Source organism: Ursus americanus, chromosome 7 (genome assembly GCF_024610735.1).
Source record: "Ursus americanus isolate L20-20 chromosome 7, mUrsAme1.1.p, whole genome shotgun sequence".
In the NCBI taxonomy this organism is placed as follows: Eukaryota; Metazoa; Chordata; class Mammalia; order Carnivora; family Ursidae; genus Ursus; species Ursus americanus.
In genome coordinates this window covers 61,045,068-61,069,348 of record NC_142133.1, presented here as the reverse complement: position 1 = coordinate 61,069,348, position 24,281 = coordinate 61,045,068, and the positions used below count along the sequence as shown (strand labels likewise).

General features: G+C 34.6%; 1 protein-coding gene across 2 annotated transcripts in view; it reads left to right on the top strand.

The window, feature by feature from the left end:
- Positions 1 to 24,060, top strand: part of YIPF4 (Yip1 domain family member 4) — a 41,674-nt gene extending 17,614 nt beyond the window's left edge. For both annotated transcript variants that reach the window (XM_045809117.2, XM_045809118.2), the window contains 5 exons: positions 1,502 to 1,655; positions 2,905 to 3,076; positions 5,866 to 5,943; positions 10,435 to 10,548; positions 13,463 to 24,060. In XM_045809117.2, coding sequence (XP_045665073.1) covers positions 1,502 to 1,655; positions 2,905 to 3,076; positions 5,866 to 5,943; positions 10,435 to 10,548; positions 13,463 to 13,600 — 656 coding nt within the window. In that variant the 3' untranslated portion in view covers positions 13,601 to 24,060. The remainder of the gene's footprint in view (positions 1 to 1,501; positions 1,656 to 2,904; positions 3,077 to 5,865; positions 5,944 to 10,434; positions 10,549 to 13,462) is intronic.
- Positions 24,061 to 24,281: the final 221 nt, after the last annotated feature.

Below are 24,281 nucleotides of genomic sequence, written 5' to 3'. Positions count from 1 at the left end.
TCTTTGTACCTATTGGAAATGGAATTTTAGTTACATTTCACATCTTTTATTTATTTTTCAACTTATATTAAAACAGAAAGTAATTTCAGAGAATATTTTAGTCCCAAGATTCAATGATAGCATTTACAAGGACTATTTTTAAACTAAATAGGGAAGGACAGTGAATTCAAAAGTACTTGTATTTTATTTCTAGCTGAGTTAACTCCCTTATAAAAACTTTTTAGAATCATACACTGTTAAACCTGGAAGGAATTTTGAATAGGAAACTGGAGACAGAAGACATTAATGATTTGATGTTTTAGTAACTAAACTAGTTCTTTTCCTCAGAATGCAAACTTTATTACAGTTAATTGCAAGAGTTGCCAACAACCAGAACAAGATGTGACTCATAATTTAGCCATGCATTAATTGAAGTTTAAGCCAAAATTTTAATAGCAATTCTCAAAAACTAACCCAGATTTTCTAGTAATGTGCAAATTAAGCTCTTCTTTATATTGTATATGATTTCCAGGGAAGGGGAGTCCGTGTTAAGAGTTTTCTGGTTTGTCCTTGCCAGAATAATTTTCTAAACTACCACTCCAGTCATATGGCTTCTAGTTAACAGCAATGATGGTTGTTTTAATAGTACGCATTGTCTGTCCTACAGATGTTTTTTTTTTCTCAATTCCTGTATGACCTCAGTTCCCTTACTATTCCCATTTTTTTTTTCAACCAGAAAATGTGGCATTGGTACTGTTGTAATTATCTGTAACCTCTAATGCACTGTTGAGACTATGAATGAAATTTACTTTATAATGTGGATAACTGAATCTCTTTACTCCTTTTTAGAGCTGCTCTAAAAACAAAACAAAACAAAAACCCCAAAACACCTTTATTTTTGTCCAAACTAAAGATGAATGATGTAATTACATAAAGAAAAGAGCTGAATTAGCGGGGAACTCTTACTAGTCAAATTTATCCAGAACCAAGCATTAATATACAGAGCACTTAGCATAGATACTTGGTGATTTAAATGAAAGAATGTGTAAATAAATACATGAAAATGTAGGGGAAAATCATCTGCAGTTTTTCTTTAGCAAATTCTATTTAGGGGTTTATATATATACATGTATAATGCCTTTAGAAAGAATTTATACAGTCACTTTGTTCTGAAGCATATAGTGTACATAATAATGAAGGGAATCCAAAATGATATCATGTAATATATTTTGTATGTATCTTCCATATAGAGTTGTGTTATAAGTCTAGATTCTTTTACCAGTCTAGTTAACTATCTGAAATCTTTTAAATGTCTTCACTTCCCTCATCTTTCATTTTCTTGTTGTAAAATAAAAGATGTTTTTACATATTTATCAGCTATAAAATATGAGGATTGTATGCAATAGCAAATACTCATAGTTAGAGATCTTCAGATGATTCATTACTTGAATATTATGCTCATATTGATTAAGATTCACACATTTTTACCTTGGTTTATAGTTTTGTCCTCTCTTCTCCTAAGATCTCAGTGGTTCAATAGCATCCCCAGATGTCAAATTAAACCTTGGTGGAGATTTTATTAAAGAATCTACAGCTACTACATTTCTGAGACAAAGAGGATATGGCTGGCTTTTGGAAGTTGAAGATGATGATCCTGAAGATAACAAGCCACTCTTGTATGTAAAAATAGTAATATGTATTTTTTGTTTTTCTCGAACTAGTCTATGGGATGATTATATTCTTTCATGTTATTTAAAGACAAGTATGGCAGATCTTAACCTTTTTGGTTAAACTTCTAGGTGTTTTTCAGTTTAAATAGTAATTAGAAAAAATAATGAGAGAATATTTTTAGCCTGTTGAATGGTAAAAATTGAAAGAATTATAATTCTGTATATCTCTCTCACTCGGCTCACACAACACACTCACACACTTACAGATATTCCAAACTGTTAAGGCTTACTTGGGCGTATAACTATCTCAAGTAAACATTCAGTCTAAGTAAAAAAGCAGGGTGCTTGCTGTGGAAATTAAGTTTAAGGCAAATTAAAACTTCCAAAAAGATTAGCACTCCAAAATCTCTCCCATAGAGAAATTCTAGAGCTACCACTGGCAGGACTATAGGGAGTCTTTCACTGTCTTCATAGTACTTGAAATTTTTTAAGTATTATCATTTGGGGAAAAAAAGTAAAGAATTTAACAACTTGGGAAAGAACCTATAACTCTGTAAAATCAAGGCATTATCAGGTTAGTTTCTGTGGTAATTATAGGTAGATTAAGTGCTAAAGTGTTCTGTTTCTTAATATACCATATTTCATCAAATTTAAAATAGTAAATTATAAGATGCAGTTATTTTATGTTTATCAATAAGGAGGAAACAAGTATGTAAGGCAGTGTAAAGCTAAGACATCAAAGGGCTGTCTCCTTAGTGTAAGGATAAATGAGAAATAACCCACCATACAAAAAAAGACAGCAAGGACATTTTCTTGTCTCAGTTTGGCAGTGGGTGGGGTGTTGGAAGAAAAATTTCCCCTGAGAATGGAAACCCCACACCAGTTCTCATATAGGATTGCAGTCTGAATTATCAATATGGTCAAGAAGGAGGGCTCAAACAGAAGATTTTATTTAAAGTTGTCCCAAAGTGCCTCCAGAAGACTGGAAAATGGAAAAGCAGATCTTGGAAGCAGTTGGCTTTACTCTAGGCTGACAAGATAAGACACCAACAATTGTGACAAGCATCCTGATTTTAGAGAGGTTAAAAGTTGAAAATGTACACCATGAAATCAGTGAAATACTGTACTTCAAATGCAATACTTTGTTGACCAATGGAGATAACACTGTCATATTTAAACTTTTCTTAAATTTTATTGCAGCTGTCTCAGTACTCAGAAATATATGCTTTTTAAGAATTTTTATTTTATATTATAGGGAGGAATTGGATATCGATCTAAAGGATATTTACTACAAAATCCGGTGTGTTTTGATGCCAATGCCATCACTTGGTTTTAATAGACAAGTGGTGAGGGACAATCCTGACTTTTGGGGTCCTCTGGCTGTTGTTCTTTTCTTTTCCATGATATCATTATATGGACAATTTAGGGTAAGTATATGTTACTTTATACAAATTTGAAATATTTTAAGAGTTTTAAAATTAAAAATAGCCAAACATTAACTGTAATGCTACATTATGTTTAAGAAATGCTTTACTTTTACTCATTATTTCTAACTTGTTCATCTCTAGAACTCTTTTTAATTTAATAAGTGGGGAGTACTTTAAGGCTTTCCAAGCTTTTACATCATCATTCACGTAGAAAGTATCAATAATTGTATTGCAACTGGAGTAAACAGATCAGCTGAGTGGAAGTGACCAGTGACTAGAAGTGACCAGAAGGGCTGCCCTTGCCCTTTGTGATTTCCCTCAAGGGATGAACAGTTTGAAACACAATACTCATAACGTGTTCTTTTATTCGTTTTTAAAGTAAATATTTTAGGGGCTCCTGGCTGGCTCGGTCAATGGAGCATGTGACTCTTGATCTCAGCATTGTGAGTTCAAGCCCCACATTGGGCCTAGAGCTTACTTTAAAAAATAATAATAAATAAATATTTTAATAAATAATGACAAGGATTCCATCAGAATTTGTTTTTATATAATACTTTGTTCTGTTCTCAGGGGCTTTATCTTTATTATCAAAACACAACATACACACATTACTCCTTAAAGTAAGCCTTAAAGTTTAAGGCTTTAGGGAAGTAAAAAACAGCTCTTTATCACTGAATGATTTGGAAATGAATTCATTTCTCGTTGCTTCTGTAACAAATTTCCACAAATGTTGTGGCTTAAAACAGGGATTTTACAGTTATGGAAGTCAGAAATTCAAATGAGCCTCAAGGAGCTAAGATCAAAATGTCAGCAGGACTGGTTCCTCTGTAGGCTCCGGGGCAGATTCTGTTGATTGCCTCTTCCCACATCTAGAGGCTGTCAGGATTCCTTGGTTTCTGGCAGCATGACTACAACCTCTGTTACCATGGTCACATTACCTTCTTCTTTTCTACTGTAGTCAAAACTCCCTTTGTCTCCTTTTTTTAAGGATAGTTGTTATTACACTTAGTGTTCATTTGGTTGATCTGAAATAATCTCTCAATAGCAAAATCCTTAATGTAATATAACACTAGTCTTATTAATATTTACCTTAGATCAGTAGTTTTTATCAGGTATTCAGTTGGAAGTATGAGATAAATTGAGGAAGTTGAATGGGGATTCTGCTCCACTACTCACCACTAATCCTTCATCTAGACCATCTCTGATTTTACCTATTTTGTATAATCTTCCATTTGAATGAAGGATTGTAAGGCTAAAAATAGATTACTACCTCTATAGAACGTTGCTCAGTTTGGTTTTACTTGATGTTTTCTATGACTAGATTGGGGGCATGAATTTTTGGCAAGGATACTACTTTGTGTCCACCTCTGTATACTATCAGGGAGTATGTGATATGATATATCTTTTACTGGTGCTGTTAACATTGCTGCTTGATTAGGTGATGGGGTGGTATCTGCCCAGTTCCTCCACTGTAAAGTTGCTATTTTTCCCTTTTTAATTAATAAAGAAATATCTTATGGAGATACTTTATGACTATGCAGAGATTGTGTTTCTCATCAAACTTTAGCTCAGTAATTTTAGCATCTATTGGTGGATCTTGAGTTGAGCAATTATTACTGTAGTATTTACTGAATGGTGGTTTTCTGTTTTCCTGATTCCTTCCACAGGTATTGATTGGTATCCTCTATAAAACAGCTATCCATTCTTTGACATTGCTCAATTATTGTTTTATTTATTTATGTCAGTATGGAATCATGAATATTTATTTTATTTTATGGATTATAACCCAGTGCTATCATCATTTATTTTATGGCTGAGATTATTCCAGCTTTAGCCACTGGGAACTCCTTCAGGTTAGCTTCTGTGTCCTTTCAACATCTTCCCATTAGGTTTTTGAGCATTTCCTTTCCTTCTAATTCCAGAGTATTCTGGGCTCATCTTTTATCTTCCCTGCCCCAACCTGGAAATCAATTATTTATCAAAAGAATCCTAGTTCCTTTTATCAGGGAATGATATTTAGAAACCAGGATCTGGGCAATAAGTATGCTTATTTTGCTATTGGGGCTTCATTATTTCTAGACCCTCCAAGCAGACAAAACTTGGAAATAGAGGTGTATATCGTTATCATACTAAGTCTCAAGAGTTAAAATTTGTCTGAAACATCTCCCATATTCTATCACTTAGATACATATGTAATTAACATAAATTTTAAAGACCTTGGGAGAAGACCTATTAACTTCTTTCAGGGATGAATTTTCCTTGCAAGATGTTGTAAACCAGAGGTTTGAAAGTAAATACTTTGTTCTTTTTTTACAATAATATTTGATCATATATCTTGAAATACTGAGATTTCCTTAGGCAATTGATCATTGCTAAATTTTCAGTTTGCATGTAAAATTGTATTAACACGGGGCACCTGGGTAGCGCAGTCGTTAAGTGTCTGCCTTCGGCTCAGGGCGTGATCCCGGCGTTCCGGGATCGAGTCCCACATCGGGCTCCTCCACTGGGAGCCTGCTTCTCCCTCTCCCACCCTCCCCCCCTGCTTGTGTTCCCTCTCTCGCTGGCTGTCTCTCTGTCACATAAATAAATAAAATCTTTTTAAAAAAATTGTATTAACACATTGCATTCTTACTAGGTTTTGGAAAGATACCTGGGAACTCAAACTCTCTATGACCTGAAATTGGATATACAAAACTATCTTATATTAGCAGAGAATTGACTTCCAGGGAAATTATCATCTGATTTGGTACAAAGACATTAATTGCATGAATTTTTTTTTTTCCCTTAAGGTGGTCTCATGGATTATAACCATTTGGATATTTGGTTCCCTAACAATCTTCTTACTGGCCAGAGTTCTTGGTGGAGAAGTAAGTAGTTAATTTTGAAAATAGCCTTTGTTTCTTATCATAAACTTTACTTTTGGTATTGTAGATATTATCAGTAGCTATATTCATCATAACTGTTTCTTGTCCCAGAATTGCTTTTAAGTTATACTGCTTCCCCTAAGATGATCAACGTACTAGTAGTGTTCATACTCAATAAATGTTACAGGAAAGGAAGAAGAAAGAAAAGATCCCATACCACTCATAAGTAATTTACAGCTTTTTAGGGAAGCATATAATTTATTTTCTAGTACAAGAGTTCTCAAACTTTTGATCTCAGGCCCCCAAGGAGATCTCTTTGTGTGGGTTTTATTTATCAATACTTAAAAATTTTAAATATATATTTATTCATTTAAAAATAAAACCAAATACATTTTAACATAAATAATACTTTTCTTTTTTTAAGATTTATTTACTTATTTATTTGAGAGAGAGAGAGTGCAACGGGGAGGGGCAGAGGGAGAGGGAAATTGAGAATCTTAAGCAGACTCTGTGCTGAGTGCAGAGCCCGATATGGGCTTGATCTCACAACCTGATCCAAAACCAGGAGTCAGACGCTCAACCAACTGTGCCACCCAGGTGCCCAAAAATAATACATTTTAAAGAAAAACAACTTTTTCAAAACAAAAAAGTGGTAAGAGTGGCATTGTTTTACATTTTTGCGAGTAGCTTTAATGTCCGGCTTAGTGGAAGCTGGTTTCTAATATCTGCTTTCTGTATTCAATCTGTTATGATACGTTGTTTTGGTTAAAGAATATGAGAAAAAGAAAGCCTTAAACATATATAATTGGAAAAGGAAGAGTACTTTTTTAAAAGATTTTATTTATTTATTTGAGAGAGAGCATACAAGCAGGGGGGAGGGATAGAGGAAGAAGCAGACTCCCCACTGAGCAGGGAGCCCTTGTGGGGCTCGATCTCAGCACCCTGGGATCATGACCTAAGCCAAAGGTAGATGTTTAACTGACTGAGCCACCCAGGCGCCTGGAAGGAAGAGTATTTTAATAACTTTTTCAGATGATTGTGGATATTCTTCTCTGAAACTACACCTACATTCAACAAGTAATAGTTTCTTAAAGGTTTATTGCAGTAAGGAATCTCAAATGATATTAATGAACTTTTGATATTCCGTTTCATTGAAATTTACTTTGGGTGGATCTTTTTACCCATTCATGGTCATTTGGAAAACACTGGTTCACTGAGTTTTGCAAATCTTCCAAATGTTGTCACATCTTATTGTACAATATCAGAAAATCACATTCATTAATACCACCACCCATCTTTAAGTTTAGATCAGACTAAAGTTTATTTATTTATTTTTTAAAAGATTTTATTTATTTGAGAGAGAGAGAGAGAATGAGCAGGGGGGAGCAGCAGGCAGAGGCAGAGGGAGAAGCAGGCTCCCCGCGGAGCACGGAGCCCAATGCGGGACTCGATCCCAGGACCCTGGGATGATGACCTGAGCCAAAGGCAGAAGCCCAACCAACTGAGCCACCCAGGCGTCCCTAGACTAAAGGTTAGATCAGCTCCCTACTCAATGGGCAGCATGCTTCTCCCTCTCCACCACTTGTGCTCTCTTTAACTCCCTCTCTCTCTCTCTCAGATAAATAAAATCTTAAAAAAAAAAAGAAGAAGAACATGCTTACACCCAACTCTGAATAACCATAGTTTGTCTTTCATTTGTTCTTTCAAGGAAAAATGGTGTCCCATGGTAAACACATCTAATTCAACTCTTAAACAGTTGTAAGCGCTTTTCGTTGGGATAACCATTGAACCGGGATACAACAGAAATGCTTTCTCTGGGAACACCTGGGTGGCTCAGTCAGTTGAGTGTCTGCCTTTAGCTTAGTTCATGATCCTGGGGTCCTGGATTCAAGTCCCTTGCAAAGGAACTTCTCCCTCTGTCTACCGCTCCCCCTGCTTGTTCTTGTGCTCTCTCTCTGACAAATAAATAAATAAAATCTTAGAAAGAAAAGAAATGCTTTCTGTGTACTTCCCATTTGTTGTACAGAATATTAAAAAGACATACTCAAAAGTTGAGATTTAATGAAATTAATCATTTTAACTTCTTCATTAAGGACATTCTTAAGTGAAACTAGCTTTTTCTCTTCTTTGTGATTGTGTAGTAGTGAAGAGTACAGTGACTACTAGTAGTTTGTGCACCTTGACTCACAGTGAAGCAGCACATTTTACCCACTGTTGTTTTTCCCTGTTGGTACCAATATGAACCCAATGAGAAAAGGCAAATAATGTTTTATTATTTTTATAGAAAATAGTTTTGACCTTCCAGTCTTCTGGAAGAGTCTCTGGGACCCTCAGTGGCCCATGAACCACACCTTCAGAACTGCCCCATTAAAAAGACTTTGTGAATTACTATAAACCTAGGAATTCTAGCAGTTTAATTTTTTTCTCCTCTCAGTTTATTCTGTGGAGGAAGTAGAGCAGAGAGAATTGCAGACAGAGTTACCTTGTGGGTGCTGAGTCTGTGAACATTGATTGCTAAATGCAGAGACCTTGAGCGCTTTTTTCATATTTGGTAGAAAGATCTGCCAGGTCTGTTACTAAGCTCTTGTTCATCTGCTTTCCAGCTTCCAAAATTATGTTGCTCTTGTCCCATCTTCTGTTCTTCTGTTTAAGCCTCTTTTTTTAAAAGAAAATTGTCATTTATTAATATAGTAAAACAACACATTATTTTGTGATATAGAATATATAATTATACAATGGGCAGAATTCAAGGAATGATATGAAAATACGATCATTCATAAAGTGTCACAAATGGAAATTACTATAAAGATGAAGAAATAGCTTTCCTCAAACTTTATTTTCTCCAATGTAATGCAGTTATCTTATACAGAATAATGCTCTGATTCTTGTGAATGGCTTTTCTTTCATTATACTCATTCTCTTTATTTCATGTATCTGATCTAAACTTAAGAGTTTAGGATCAGACTTTTGTTCTTGGTGCTTTTGATGGTGTTACTTTTTTTTCATTTATTCATGATTTTGTATATACTTCAGGGCTTACATTATTGTGAATAGTCTGAGGTATACGAGCAATGAGAATGAACTTGATCTGCATTATCTGTATTCTGAGAGTGCTCAGGGGTTTCATCCACAGCCGGGTGAGCCTTTAGTTATTACTTCTTGTGGTGAGTGCTAGGGTGTACCTTTAGGTTTATACATTTTTAATGTATCAGTTAGGAACCAGTTCTTTATACAGTTTTCAACCTATATGGCCTGTATGAATTTTTCTTTTAGTTTCTCCCAGATGTGTATGATGTTTTCAAATCCCATGATTATTTTATGGTTTAGTTTCCATTGTTTATGCCTCTTTAAAAAAAAAAAAAGATTTTTGGGGTCACCTGAATGGTGCAGTCTCTTGAGCGTCCAACTCTTGATTTCACTCCAGTTGAGATCGAGCCCCACATCAGGCTCCGGGCTCAGCATGGAGTCTGCTTGAGACTCTCTCTCCCTCTGCCCCGCTACTGCCCCCCTGGTACAAATTACATTTGTTCACATATTATTTGTTATATCTTTGACACAACCACAGGTAATATTTATATGAAAATAGGTATCACTAAATGTTTTGGTAATTTAGGACTGTTGATGTGAGAGTTAAGAGACTTAGATCTTAGGGGCACCTGGGTGGCTCAGTCAGTTAAAAGCGTCTGACTTTGGCTCAGGTCATGATCTCAGGATCCTGGGATTGAGCCCCCTGGCAGGCTCCACACTCAGCATTGAGTCTGCCTCTCCCTCTCCCCCTTCCTCTGCCCTTTCTCCCCACTCACCTTCCACCTGCCTCCCCTCAATCGTGTATGCATGCACACTCTCTTTCTCAAATAAATAAAATCTTTTAAAGAAAGAGAGTGAGATCTAGATCTTAATTTGAACTCTTTCTCCTACCCATTTTGCTTTCCTGAACAAAGCACTTTGTCTCTCTAAAATTCAGTTTCTTAATAATGGAGGCAGTAATACCTACTTCATAGGATTGTTGCTGCGTTTGATCTGTCTTGATCTGTCACAGAGCTTGGCACACAGTAGCCACTAAATATATTTTCCTTCAGTCTCTCCTGCCTGCCCTCCCTTCCCTTTTAGCCTGCATTTGTCACACGTAGCTTCTTTAGACCTTGAATTTTTGTTTGAATAAGATGGTTGTGGTCCCTTTAAATAATCCTTCTACAGCTGTAAGTAGGTATAGTGAAGGTAATCAGATATATAAGTTTCAAAAGGGAGAGGGGGCTGGAAATGTAGATTTGGGTATCATCAGAAAGTTGATGATAATTGAAACTATGGTGGGTTGATGAGACTGTCCAGGAACATAGCTGATAATATGATAATTTGAAATATAAAGCATATGATACTTCATAATTTCTTCTTGTCATATTATGTAAGTACAACCATGAATATGTGATGTTCAATAGTGATTAAAATAATTATCTTGATTTCTGTGATATTTATTTAAAACTTTAAAATTCACAGGTTGCATATGGCCAAGTTCTTGGAGTTATAGGATATTCACTACTTCCTCTCATTGTAATAGCCCCTATACTTTTGGTGGTTGGATCATTTGAAGTGGTATCTACACTTATAAAAGTAAGTAGCGTATATTATAAAAAGTAATTAACTGTTTTCCAGGAACAAAAGTATACTAGTTATCTGCCACGAAGATTGTAATCTGTAACTATCAAACATTTTTAAGTGTTTTGGACAGTGATCTCACTCACTGGTTTTACCGATTGTGTTTCTTTTATTCTCCCATTTTAATCACCAGAAATTATAATATATGTCTGGAGGGGAGTAAAGAACAAAGACCAAATAAGGCTATAAGGTACTACACTGAGAACTTCATATAACTTAGATTTTGTGAGAGATATTTATTTAAAATTTTACTGGACATTATTTAATAACTGTTACTCCTATTTAAATATAATAGGAATATTTAAATATAAATCAAATATAATAGACATGGTTGTAATAAATTGGCTTTTCTGTATTACAGAGATCAGGGTTTCTTTATGTTGTATTAAATTTACATTAACATATAGACCCATATTAAATATTTAATGATAATATTAAGTATTAATAAGTAGTAAAATAACTTAAATTTTGGTATTTATTAGTTTTGAACACTTTGGAAAATAAATGACTGCTTTAGCACATGTACATATATGACACAATGAATGTAATTTTTTTCTTTATGAAAAAATATAGAACTTCTTAAGACTACCACTTTCAGAACTGCCATTATGTAGCCTTCACATTAAAGTATTTGTTTTTAACTAGAGCCACTTAATTTTTATGACATTTGGTTTTATTTACAGTTGATTACTAATTCAAATGTAAAAGAAATGATTCCTTTTAGAATTGAGTAACCACAGGCTAATCCTGCCATAGAAGCATTGGGCATTAGAAAGTGTGGGTTTTGAAACCAGTCAGTTCTAAATTCAAATTCTGGTTCTTCCACTTACCTGCTGCCTCCCTTGGGGGGATATCTTTTCTTATCCTCCTCTGCAGATTGGGAATCTTAACAACTATTTATCCAGATGATAAAGGATATATGCTTGATATAGAGTAGGCACTCAAGTGGTAGCTGTTGTGATTACAAATAATATAAAAGGATATTTTGAGAATATCTTTGTATGTTAGAACTGCATGAACACTTTAGAGACCAAGTGGAATATCATTCTTTTCTCTCTATGCTAATCCAATTGGCATTATTAGCACTTGGCTTAGTACAAGTCTTGCAGTGCAGAAGCTAGCCCCATTGCTGGCATTTAATTATCTAGCTTTAGCGAACATACCACTTTACTGAATCATTCAGGATCCTTCCTGTTTGTGTGTTGTTTTAACTTGGGTTAAAAAACTTGACTGTTTGAATACTTCTGAGACAACTCCCAAAATTGATAAAACTGTGTGTCCTCTGGTCACTTTTAATAATAGAGTTCAGCTGAAAGTTGGTCTTTAATATTCTTTATGCAACTTATGAATGTATTATTAACAAAAGGCAAAGATTTTTTTTTGCCAGAATTTTTTCCTAGTTGTTTAATCTTCTTTGTATAGTGAGCTATTGTATGTTTGTTTCAGTCCAAGATTTGTTGAGAAATATGTTGCAAAACTCTTGTCATTTAAATCTAGCATCAGAATACAGATTAATCTACCAGCACTATTTTTTAACATTAAACCTCTATAACTCTTACCAATCTTTAACCATTTATTTATAACATACCTTGACATACAAAGGCAATTTGATCATAATCTTGTATATTTCCTTATACTTTTCTGAAAGTTTAAAATATTTTGTAGTTTTTTTTGTTTTAATTTAAAAAACACAATAGAAAATTGGACCATCTCAAATACATTTTCAGTCTACCAATATTTATTTTTGACCTCTCTACCAGTGGTTCTCAAGGGCAGTTTTGCCTCCCAAAGACATTTGGCCGTATCTGGAGACGCTTTTGGGTGTCACAAATGGGTTAGGAGTGGAATCTTACTAGTAATATGTAGTGGGTAGAGGCCAGGGATACTGCCAAAAATCCTACAGTGCACAGGACAGCTTCCAACAACAATTATCCAGCCCCAAAATGTCAGTAGTGCGAGGTTAAGAAATCTTGCCCTGTGCCAAGTCTTTTTCTGTCATAGTTTCCCTGGTTTCTACCCTTGAAGTTCTTCCTTTCATTTTACTCTATAAAATGCCTTAGTGACTACTTCAGTAAGTACTATATAAATTTTTAGTGGAAATAATTTAAGATTAGGTATGTGTATAATCAGAAAACCATGGTACATTTTATTTAAACTCTTGACCAAAATGTTATTTTTTTTCCTCCTTTTTATTTAACCCTATACTTTTACCTATTCCTGGGAAAATGCTGTTATACTTAATAAACACTGTGTAAAATTTTCACTTAGTCTGTTTTCGTACTTCTTAGAAGAAGAAACAGGAAAAGGTTAACTTTGTAATGATTAGTTCGTTTTCTTTCAGCAACAAAATTTGTTGAAGCAGTTGGCCAGAAGTTGCCTTATCTTAAATCACTAGGGACACTGATAAAAAGACCAGTAACAAGACCCTTCCCTTAGTGATTTTGGTTCAGCAGAGCTAGAGTGAATCCCAGGATTCTTTTTTTTTTTTTTTTTTTTTAAGATTTTATTTTTAAGTGATCTCCACACCCAGCGTTGGGGCTCTAACTCACAACCCCGAGATCTCCTGCTCCACCAACTGAGCCAGCCAGGCGCCCCTTAGGATTCTCTTTTTAATAGGCACCCCAAGTGATTCCTATGATGAGACAAGTTTGATAACAAAATATTTCATTTGCATAAGACAAGGAACAGAGCAAGGACTAACATTCTTAATAATTTTAAACATTCTTAATAAGTTTTACTGTTTATCACAGTTGGTTGTCAGAATTGTTTTAAGAAAATACCGTAAATGTTATTTTACTCTCTGATACCCAGAATGTTGATTGACTTGCTAATATGCTGCCTTTTGTCTTTTTTGTTTGTTTTTTTAAAGCTGTTTGGTGTGTTTTGGGCTGCCTACAGTGCTGCTTCATTGTTAGTGGGTGAAGAATTCAAGACCAAAAAGCCTCTCCTGATTTATCCAATCTTTTTACTATACATTTATTTTTTGTCCTTATATACTGGGGTGTGATCTAAGTCATTTATGAGTAGAAAAAGACAATGTTACGTTTGTGTGTAGTCTGGGAATTCTTGCTGAGGTGATTGAAGAAAACCTGTTGCTGGTAAAATTTTATATGTTCTACATGTGAAGGCAGGTTTGCAGTCTTTTTAAAACCATATTTTTTGTATTTAATTAAGCATTTGCAGTTATCTGGATTTTTTTTGGTCAGAATTCCAAATTCTGTTTGATTCTTCATATTCCAGTGAATAAAATATAAAAGCATTGTGTTTTTAAGATTGTGTCAATATTCACCTAAAAACTTGTGCCAAAAGCACCTGGAGTGGTAATTATATTTCATTCAAAGGGTAAATAACGGCAGCATCCCGATAATCTAAAAGTGCAATTTTTTTTCTTTAAAGGGTTTTCTCCTGCATCATAGATCCTGTAGATATATATTTATATTTATATATATATATTTATGAAATAATTCTTATTATTCACAAAATATATTTCTGAATAGCCTAAAAGGTAAGATATTTTAAATCTGATGCTTAACCATTCTTTAATTTGGCCATTAATCTTTTTATTTATAAATTCAAATTTGTTTTTTAAATTGTATATAATTTAAAAAGTCCATACGTGCTTCAGTATGTCCTTATTAAGAAGTCCAACTAAAACTAATTTTAACAGTTGCTGATGTAGGTTTGCTTGGGTGTGCTTTGAAAAACCTTTTTTGAATGCCTAAATATCTGATTTCAGTTTCTGTTTATCCTTCTGACCAAAGGAACAGAGGTATAATGGATGTGGTGTTATTATAATTGTTAATATGTAGAAAAATAGTCATATTTATAGCATCAGTAGATATTTTTAAGTGGTACTCCTCAGTCATAAAAGTTGCTGGAAAAGACCTTTAAAATCTTGTGGTCTTGAATAATGTTAAATGAAGTAGAAAAAAATAAAATGCTTCCCAGTTGTGTGTTTTGTTTTATAATACCTTGTCCTGTATTACAAGTATCAGGTACTCTTTAACAAATGTACAGTATTTGCTAAGCCCTAAGAAATTTTAATTAGTAAAATTTTTATTGCAAATTATTTCATAGACTCTAGGTGTGCTTTAGTTAATATTACTTTGTAAAGTAGATAAAATATTTTATTTATGTCCATAAAATAGCAAATTCCCTGATAACTATTAGCAAATTATTATATTATCCTTTCTGGTCTCAGCTGGAAGAGTTAACTGCTGTCCTCAATGTGCTAACATGGCCATGGCCATCTCTTAGTAGGTACTCCTTTAGCAGCATGTGTCAGGAAGTATCCAGCAACTCTGAACCAAGTCTTCAAATCAGCAAGGTACCAATTCCATCTCTCCTCCTTTCACCTCTCTCTCCCACTAAAAAAAAAAAAATCTTATTTGAAGCTGCAGGAAAAGTATCAAACTATCTTTGAGGCTGAATAATGTGAAAATTACCTATACTAATTTTTAAAAACAAGCTTAGGGCAACAGAAGCACCAGAGGGATAGAATTTCTATAACCTAAAATATGAAGTTGTGAGGAAGGATCAATAACTACAGAAGCAGCAACTACAAAATAAACATTTGTCTCAGATAAGGAATGTCTGAGGTCAGTACTTTTTTACAGTGGATTATTATATTTGATGTTCATGGTCTTGACCCTGGAATCTTCCCTAAGAAGCTGGGGGTTTGGTACCAGGGGGTAGTATTTTACTAAGCAATAAGTCAAGGCATTTTGGGATCCATTCTATCAAAAAATGGTTTATTTTTTATAAGCTATCATTTCTTTAAGATGTGAGTGAAAAGTTTACGTATGTGGATCATGTTTATTCCCTAATGATGTAATATAAGGTATTTGTGTTCTAAAAAGGTATTTAAAAATATTAGCATTTAATCGTGAGAACTACCCTATATAGGGTCTGTATAGATACAATTTATAATGTTTCAAGCTCAGCCAACATCTTCATGTGCTAATGAGCAAAGTAGTTTAAAACAGATTGTCAGTTTGGAAATAATTTGTAAATTTGTACAAGATACAGTACTGCTAACAGTGATAAGCTGACCGTGACAATGTCCTTTCCTTGAATTTTTATAAAACTATATTTTCTAAGTCATATTGATTTTAAATCATGATTCCAACCTAATTATTAGTTCAATAGTATTTTTAAGACAGAACTAGCCAGATAGTCTCTTCTAGTTGTGTGTGTGCGTGTGTGTTTTAAGTGTTATCAGTTGTAGTAATCATGATGAATGTTAATCCTCAAAAGGAGAATTATGAGAAATATTTACTTCTGTATCAAATTGATTGTAAAATAATTGAAATTTTGATTAAAAATCAAAATCACTATATAATTTTCATTGTATTAATTAACAAGTTAGGAAGATTTGTAAAGTTTTATGAACCATTATTAAACTTGCTTATTTCTAAGGTCTATTATAAGACAGTTTTATATATAATAATGTATGTTTCCAAAAATTCCCCAAATATTAAAATGCTAATATAGAGTTTTAAATTAGTGAAAATTTACATTGACTTAAAATAATGAGGTAGATATTTTTATTGTTTAAAATTTAGTCAAATTTATTTTTTAAAATTCCAGTGTAATTAAACATTGAATAAAATAATGCTTCTACAAACGAATAAAAACAATATTTTTCATATTCAGCAAAAGTAGTTGAATATTTTAAGGTGACTGTTATTTACTTAACTTTTACATTTTTATGCAGTTTTAGGCTTTAGGGAATTGTGACACATTTTAAGTTTTGTAATAATATCTTCCATACAATTCTTTTTTTTTTTTTTTTTTTAAGATTTTTATTTTTAAGTAATCTCTGTACCCAACATGGGGTTCAAACTCACAACCCCGAGATCAGGCGTTGCATGCTCTACCTACTGAGCCAGCTAGGCTCCCTTCATACAATTCTTTTTTATTTTTCTTTGTAGTTGAACAAGTGGGTTTGTTGTGTTGTTCTTTGCAACAAAGGAGAACAACACACATCAGAGGCTTGTGTTAATACAATTCTTTCTGGTTGCCTGGCATGGCAATCTGAAATAAGCCTTAATAGAGCTAAAAGTCACCCTTAGCAATTCTCTGCTCTGATAAATCATAAAATAATAGTGTTTTATCATCCTCTTTTATAAATGGTTTCTTTAATGGAACCCTTGTGTTACATCTTACCTTATACTAGTTTTTAATTTCCCTTTAGAAACTGAATTACAGTTTCTGGTTTATTTCTCGTTTGTATGATTTCCTGGCAATAGTTTGTATGTTTGAGAATCTGTTGCCACTTTTTAAATAAATCTCAAAATAAGATTTTGACATCAGTAAAGGCTAGACACTCTTACATCTTTGAACTTTAGATCATGATATTTTCTGAAGAAAGTTCCACTTATGAATATATTTTCTTTGTAACAAACTGGTATAAATTTTAGACACTATCGTGTCTCTCTGGAGTGTAATGATCTGAAAGAATTCCCTGTACAAGGTATATTATTAAACATGAAATTTAAGGTTAGGTTTCTCATTTGAAGTTCTTTTGATATGCTGAGGTTGCAGCATAGTTGAAGGTTAATTAAAGGAAAGAGTGTCAGGATGATTGAGATGGCATTAGTCAGGGGCACCTGGGTGGTTCAGTAGGTTAAGTGTCTGACTCTTAATTTCAGCTCAGGTCATGATCTCGAGCCCGTATCAGGCTCCAAGCTCAGCTGGGAGTCGGCTTGAGATTCTCTCTCTCTCCCTCTACCCCTTTTCCCCACACTCATGCACACTCTCTCTCCCAAATAAAATATTTTTTTTTAAAAATGGCATTAGTAAAATAATGCCCAATTTTACATTGTGTGTTGGTAGTAACCCTGGTTTTAACTTTTCTTAGTTTCAGTTTCAGTTATTTTCAACTTATTTTCAGTTTGAATATCCACAAGTTTTTACTTTGAAGATATTTATAGTTTGTTTGCAAGTGTCCTTGAAAAAAATTTCTTAAACATCCCTTCTGGATAGGTCAGTGGTATACTAATGCTGTCACTGAGATTTTTTTTAAAGTTAGATATTAATAGGAGAAATTTTTAAATAAAATTTTTGCATTTAACTTGTAATTAGAGCATGTGAAAGTTATTAATATAGCGGGGAAGTAAACTTTGCTACCTGTAATAATTTTGTTTAACTAACACTTGGAATATAAGTAAATTCGGTGTTTTGAGAACAGAAACCTTGGTTTTTCTACAATAGTTGCCACTGAGCAATTTTTATTAAAAACCGAACAAGCAAAAAAAGCTTACCGAAAAGTATTTATACAGGATCAATTACACAGAATGACTGGTTATGAGAGAAATTTGTCGTCTGGTGATAAAGAAAAAAAAAGATAATATAAAAGTGGATTGCTTCTGTTCACATTAATAAGCACTCATTGTTGAAGGTAAATGATTGAAATTCCATATTTTTGCTTGATTTTATAATGACCTGCTCACTTTTGTGGAATTAATCAGTTGCTATGTGAAGTATCACTTAAATAGTATGCACCATTTGATAATGAAACACTCCATGTTTTTTAGTCCTAATGCAGAATTATTCTCTATGATGATGGGCCTAGGTGCTAAGTCCCTCATATTCACTCTTCTTAGCCCCATGGGACTTAGGACAATCTTTTGCATAATAAAAATTTATTTTCAAAGGATTGTGTTGGTGGCCCCAAGAACAAAAACATTCAGAAGAAACAGCATTTGAATTGGGTACCCGGAAGGTGAAGAGATGATAGATGTTCATCAAGTATTTATTGACCTCTTTGTATGTGCTGGGTACTGTGCTAGGTGCAAGGATACAGTGAAGTGCAGAAACCACACATGCACACGCTAACTTTAATGGGCCAGTATTGTTGGAGAGATAGCCAGTTAGTTTCACAAATTGTAAAACAATTGCAACAAATGGAGAAATAAGAAGTATAGGTTTGAGGTAGCAAGAGAATGTATAATTGAAGAATTAGATGAGAAAAGCCTTCCGTGTTATACGCAACTAATGAATCATTGAACTTTATATAAAAAAAAATAAATAAAAATAAAAAAAGAAAAGAAAAGCCTTCCCTTCGGCACTGATGCTTAAGCTAACATTTTAGAGATAAGTAAAAGTTAACTAGGCAGAAATGGGAGGGAAGACTATCTAGGCAGAGGGAATAGGGGTATGTAGAAGGAAATGAAAACCCATTTGGCTGAAGTTTAGTAGTTCATGAAATTGAACAGGTTAAATTGGCAGCAGTCCATACCTGACATTTTAAGCCGTGTTTTCTTTGTTAGGGCTTTTGTTTAGAAGTATGGTATCAGAAACGTGCTTTTAATATTAAAAGCTAAGATATACAATTCTATTCTTGTTATATACCTAACAGAAATGCATGTACATATGCCACAAGAGACATGTGCATAGTAACATGATTCATAATAGCCAAAAATTGGAAACAGCATATGTCCATCAGCATAGAGTGAATAAATAGGTATGATAACACAGTGGAATGTAATGCAGTGAAAATGAATGACTAAAACCACATGTAGGAACATGGAGAATTTCATAAGCATTATGAGTGAACAAAGCAGAAGCCAAAGAACTTATATTATATTATCCCATTTATATGAAGTTAAAACACAGGCAAAATTAAGTGACAGTGTTTAGAGATACATATTGAGGTGCAAAGTCTTTTTAAAACAGCTGTAGTGGGGCGCCTGGGTGGCATAGCAGTTAAGCGTCTGCCTTCAGCTCAGGGCGTGATCCCGGCGTTATGGGATCGAGCCCCACATCAGGCTCCTCTGCTATGAGCCTGCTTCTTCCTCTCCCACTCTCCCTGCTTGTGTTCCCCCTCTCGCTGGCTGTCTCTATCTCTGTCGAATAAATAAATAAAATCTTTAAAAAATAAAAAAATAAAAAAAAATAAAATAAAACAGCTGTAGTGAGGTATATTACACACCACAAAGTTCATCCATCATAAGTATATAGTTTGATAATTTTTAATAAGTTTGTATAGTTGTACAACCACTACCACAATCCAATTGGCAAAGTCATTTCTATAAAAAGTAAGAAAGTGACCATCATAAAAGGTTAGTGGTTACCCTTAATGGGGAAGGAGAAGGTTTGTATTTGGAAAGAGTGATGAGAAGGACTTCTTTCATGGGTGTTTGGCTTTTAATATCATTAAGCTGTATGTTTTCTGCCTTTTCTATATGTGTGTTATAATGCAGTCTTAAATTTTTTAAATTGTTTTAGACAGGTTCCACATTTAACGTAGGTAAATTATCGCTTCCCATCTTTTTTATTATTATGATTCTCCACTATAATGCAAGCTCTACTGGGATAGGGACCTTTGCTGACATGTTCATCAGTTTATCCCTAGTACTTCTTGAATGAATACATAAACCTGATCATTGAATCCTGAATTCAAATCTATATCCAGTGAATTTCAAAACCTTAATCATTAGTCTTTCAGAGTGTTAAAGTTAGGCAAGGCCTTCGAGATCATCTAATAAGTATAATCATTTCTCATTATACAGATGAAAAAAGTAGGCCTAAGAGAGGATTGTCTAAAATAACGTTACTGACCTACCAGTTAAGAGTTTGTCTCCAAACCCCAAATCTAGTGTTCTTTTCATTACAACATGGAATAGCAGTGTTGCCACTTAGCAACATAGGTATAGTTGCCTTTTACCATAGTCCATCATATAAATAATGGAAACATCTTTGCTTTCCTTTTTAATCCTTTCTATTCAACTTATTCCACTTGTTAGTTTTAGGCTTTCAAGTACTACACATTAATACTAAATAATTAAGACTCAAGGGGTTGTCGTCCTTTGAATTGTCCTAGTATTCAGTAAACATTAGCTAATATGTTAGCTATTAATAATACTGAAGTCATTTAGATCAGTGAAACAGGAGAGTTTCCAGAAATATACCCAATTATATATGGGAAGTTAGTACATGATAATGGTAGCATGTCAAATTAATAAAAAAGATGAATTATCAGGGTACCTTGCTGGCCCAGTCAGAAGAGCATGCAACTCTTGATCTCAGGGTTGTGAGTTTGATTTCGTTTGTTTTTGTTTTTATTTTTTAAAGATTTTTATTTATTTACTTGAGAGAGAGACAAAGAGTGAGAGAGAGAATGCAAGCCAGGGGAGGAGCAGAGGGAGAGGGACAAGCAGATTCTGTGCTGAGCACAGAGCCTGACTTGGAGCTTGATCCCAGGACCTCGAGATCATGACCTGAGCCAAACCCAAGAGTCAGATGCTTAACCAACCGAGCCACCCAGGCACCTTTGGGGTTTTGAGTTTGAGCCCCATGTAGGGTGTAGAGATTACTAAAAAAAAAAAAAAAAAAATAGGGATGAGTTATTAAATAAGTGGCAGTACTGCATCAGATAAGAACATACATGGTTACAAGAAGCAACCCTGTGATCAATGGCTTCACTAAATAGGAGTTCCTATTTCTCACATAATAAGAAATCCAAGGATATATAATCCAGGAATAATATGGCAATTTAATGTCATCAAGGACTCAGGCTCGTTTTACATATATGTATTTTCTTAGGATTTTATTTATGTATTTGACAAAGCAAGAGAGCACAAGTAGGGGGAACAGTAGAGGGAGAGGGAGAAGCAGGCTCCCCACTGAGTAGGGAGCCTGATGTGGGGCTCGATCTCAGGGCCCTGGGATCATGACCTGAGCCGAAGGCAGACACTTAACCATCTGAGCTACCCAGGCGCCCCTTATCTCTTTACTCTGCTATTTTGGGTGGGTGGCTTTCATTTTCATTGTATCAAAGTAGTTGCTTCACCTCTAGGTATTAAGTATATAGATTAGCAGAAAGAAAGGTGAAAGAGGCCAAAATGATCATGTCAGTCAAAGTTGCCCTTATTTAGAAATTGCACTCTGTGGGGCGCCTGGGTGGCACAGTGGTTAAGTGCCTGCCTTCGGCTCAGGGCGTGATCCCGGCGTTACGGGATCGAGCCCCACATCAGGCTCCTCCGCTATGAGCCTGCCTCTTCCTCTCCCGCTCCCCCTGCTTGTGTTCCCTCTCTCGCTGGCTGTCTCTATCTCTGTCAAATAAATAAATAAAATCTTAAAAAAAAAAAAAAAAAGAAATTGCACTCTGTGACTTCCCCCTATATCTTGGGATAGAACTGCATCACTTGGCCACCTTGCTGCAAGAGCCTGGGAAAGTATTTTAAGCTGGGCACATTACTGCCCTAAACAAAGTCACAGTTCCATTAGTAAGGGAGAGTGGATGCCAGGTAGGTAACTAGCAGTGTCTTAGACATGGCAGGCGACTTGGAAAAATATAAAGCTGGATCTGCACCTCACTTCTTATGCCAAAGTAAATTACAGCTATATCAAATATTTTAAAAACAAAAGCCAGAAAAAAACAATAATCTTACATATCTTCCTTGAGAAATGAGGGCTTTCAAAGTATGTCATAAAACACAAAAACCAAAAAGGAAGAGATTAAGAAAGTTGACTACATGTCATTTAAAATGATAAGAAAGGAGAGGGGCGCCTGGGTGGCTCAGTCAGTTAAGCGTCTGCCTTTGGCTCAGGTCATGATCCTGGCTCAGGTCATGATTCTGGGGTCCTGGGATCAAGCTTCCTGCTCAGTGGGAAGCCTGCTTCTCCCACTCCCTCTGCCACTCCCCCTGCTTGTGTGCTCTCTCAAGTAAATAAATACAATCTTTAAAATAAAAAAAAGGATAAACTACAAGTTTAGAAATATTTGTAAGACTTACATAGACAAATGACTAATTTCCTTAATAAAAAAGAATATTAATTAGTAATTTAAAATGGTCAAAGGATTTACATGGGCAATCATGTATTATGTAATATGTAAAAGAATATAATTAAAATGGGCAAGGGATATAAATGAGCAATCAAGAGGGGAGAAATGATTTTTAAAAAACATCAGTGAGTATGTACAGATGCACAAATTCATTTGTGATTAAATGCAATTTAAACAGCAACAACATTGGCCCCTCAGATTGCCAAACCTTAAAAAGATTGGTGTTAGTTCAGATTATGAGCAGGTCTGACTAAACTGATAAATATGAGCATGGTTGTCTCAATTGTTAGAATATTGAAATGCATCCTACCAGTGGCAAATAGTATTATGTTACTGCAGGAGCACTGAAGTTAGAATCTGATAGAGATTTGTTAGTTCTATTGTGACATTGGTAATGGACCTTTTGTTATAATAGCATAGGAGAAACATCTGCAACATGTGTTAGCATGTCCTTTGTCATGGTAAATAATGTTGCTTCAATGTGCTTTACCTGTGAAATGTTTCATGCCCTAACAGTTGCTACTTCTAAATAGTTTCCTTTTCATTTGGTTTTACTTTTAGAGCATTGTAATTCTTAGGTGAAAAGTAGATACATTATTTTAGTATTTTTAAATAGAATTTATAACAAAATATTAATAATGGATATCCCAAAACTGTTTGACACTATCAGTGCAGAACATGTGCATACCCTGTGACCCAGCAATTCCATACGCACACCAACATATAAATTCAGCACTGTGCAATGGAACTTTGTGCAGTGATGGAAGTAGTCTGTATTCAGCGTTGTCTATACAGCAGCTGTGTAGCTTTTGAGTACTTAGAATGTGATTAATGCAACTGAGAAAGTGATTTTTTTTTAAAGATTTTATTTATTTATTTGACAGAGACAGCCAGCGAGAGAGGGAACACAAGCAGGGGGAGTGGGAGAGGAAGAAGCAGGCTCCTAGCGGAGGAGCCTGATATGGGGCTTGATCCCAGAAAGCTGGGATCGTGCCCTGAGCCGAAGGCAGACGCTTAACGACTGCGCCACCCAGGCGCCCCAGTGATTTTTTTTTTTTTTTAAGTAAGCTCTGTGCCCAATGTGGGCCTTGAACTCACGACCCTTAGATCAAGAGTCCCATGCTCTACCGACTGAACCAGCCAGAAGCCCTGATTTTCCATTTAATTTTATTTAAACTTAAGGAGTCACCTGTAGTTATTAGGTACCGTATTGGTCAGAGTGAGGATTCTTAACAGCACCATTAATAATACACAAAACTGGAAACAACCCAAATAGACAAGTTACGGCACTCTCACACAATAGATTAGATTGAAAGTTCTATACATTTAAAATTATGGATGATCTCAAAAACCGAATGCTTAGCAAAAGAAGCCAGACACAAAATAATATATACTTTATGGTTCTATTTACGTAAAGTACAAAAACTGGATGTTGGTTACTTTTCAGTGTGAAGGAAGTAACTGGAAGAGGCTTCAGGATTGGGGTGTCTAGGATGCTGTTATGTTCTATTGCTCAATCTGGGTGCTAATTATATGGGTGTGTTCAGTATGTGAATATTTATCAAGCTGTACACTTGTAACATGTATACTTTCTATAAGGATATTGTGTTTGAATTAAACCTTGTAAATTGGAGAGGAAAAAAATAAAAACCACCCAGAAAGAAGTGTCAGCAAAATGTTGGTTAGCTTCTTAACATTCCTTTTAAATGTCGTAAATGTTCATGTTCTAAAACTGTGGGAAAATATGATAATGAACTCTAGCTTGGAACATTTCTTGAAACATCCTGAAATGTCTTTTGATACTGTGCAAGAATTATTATAAAATAAAACAAGCGATTTTCATTTCCGAAATGAAAACATGACTTATTGCAGGTAATGTGAATGATGAATGCAAACA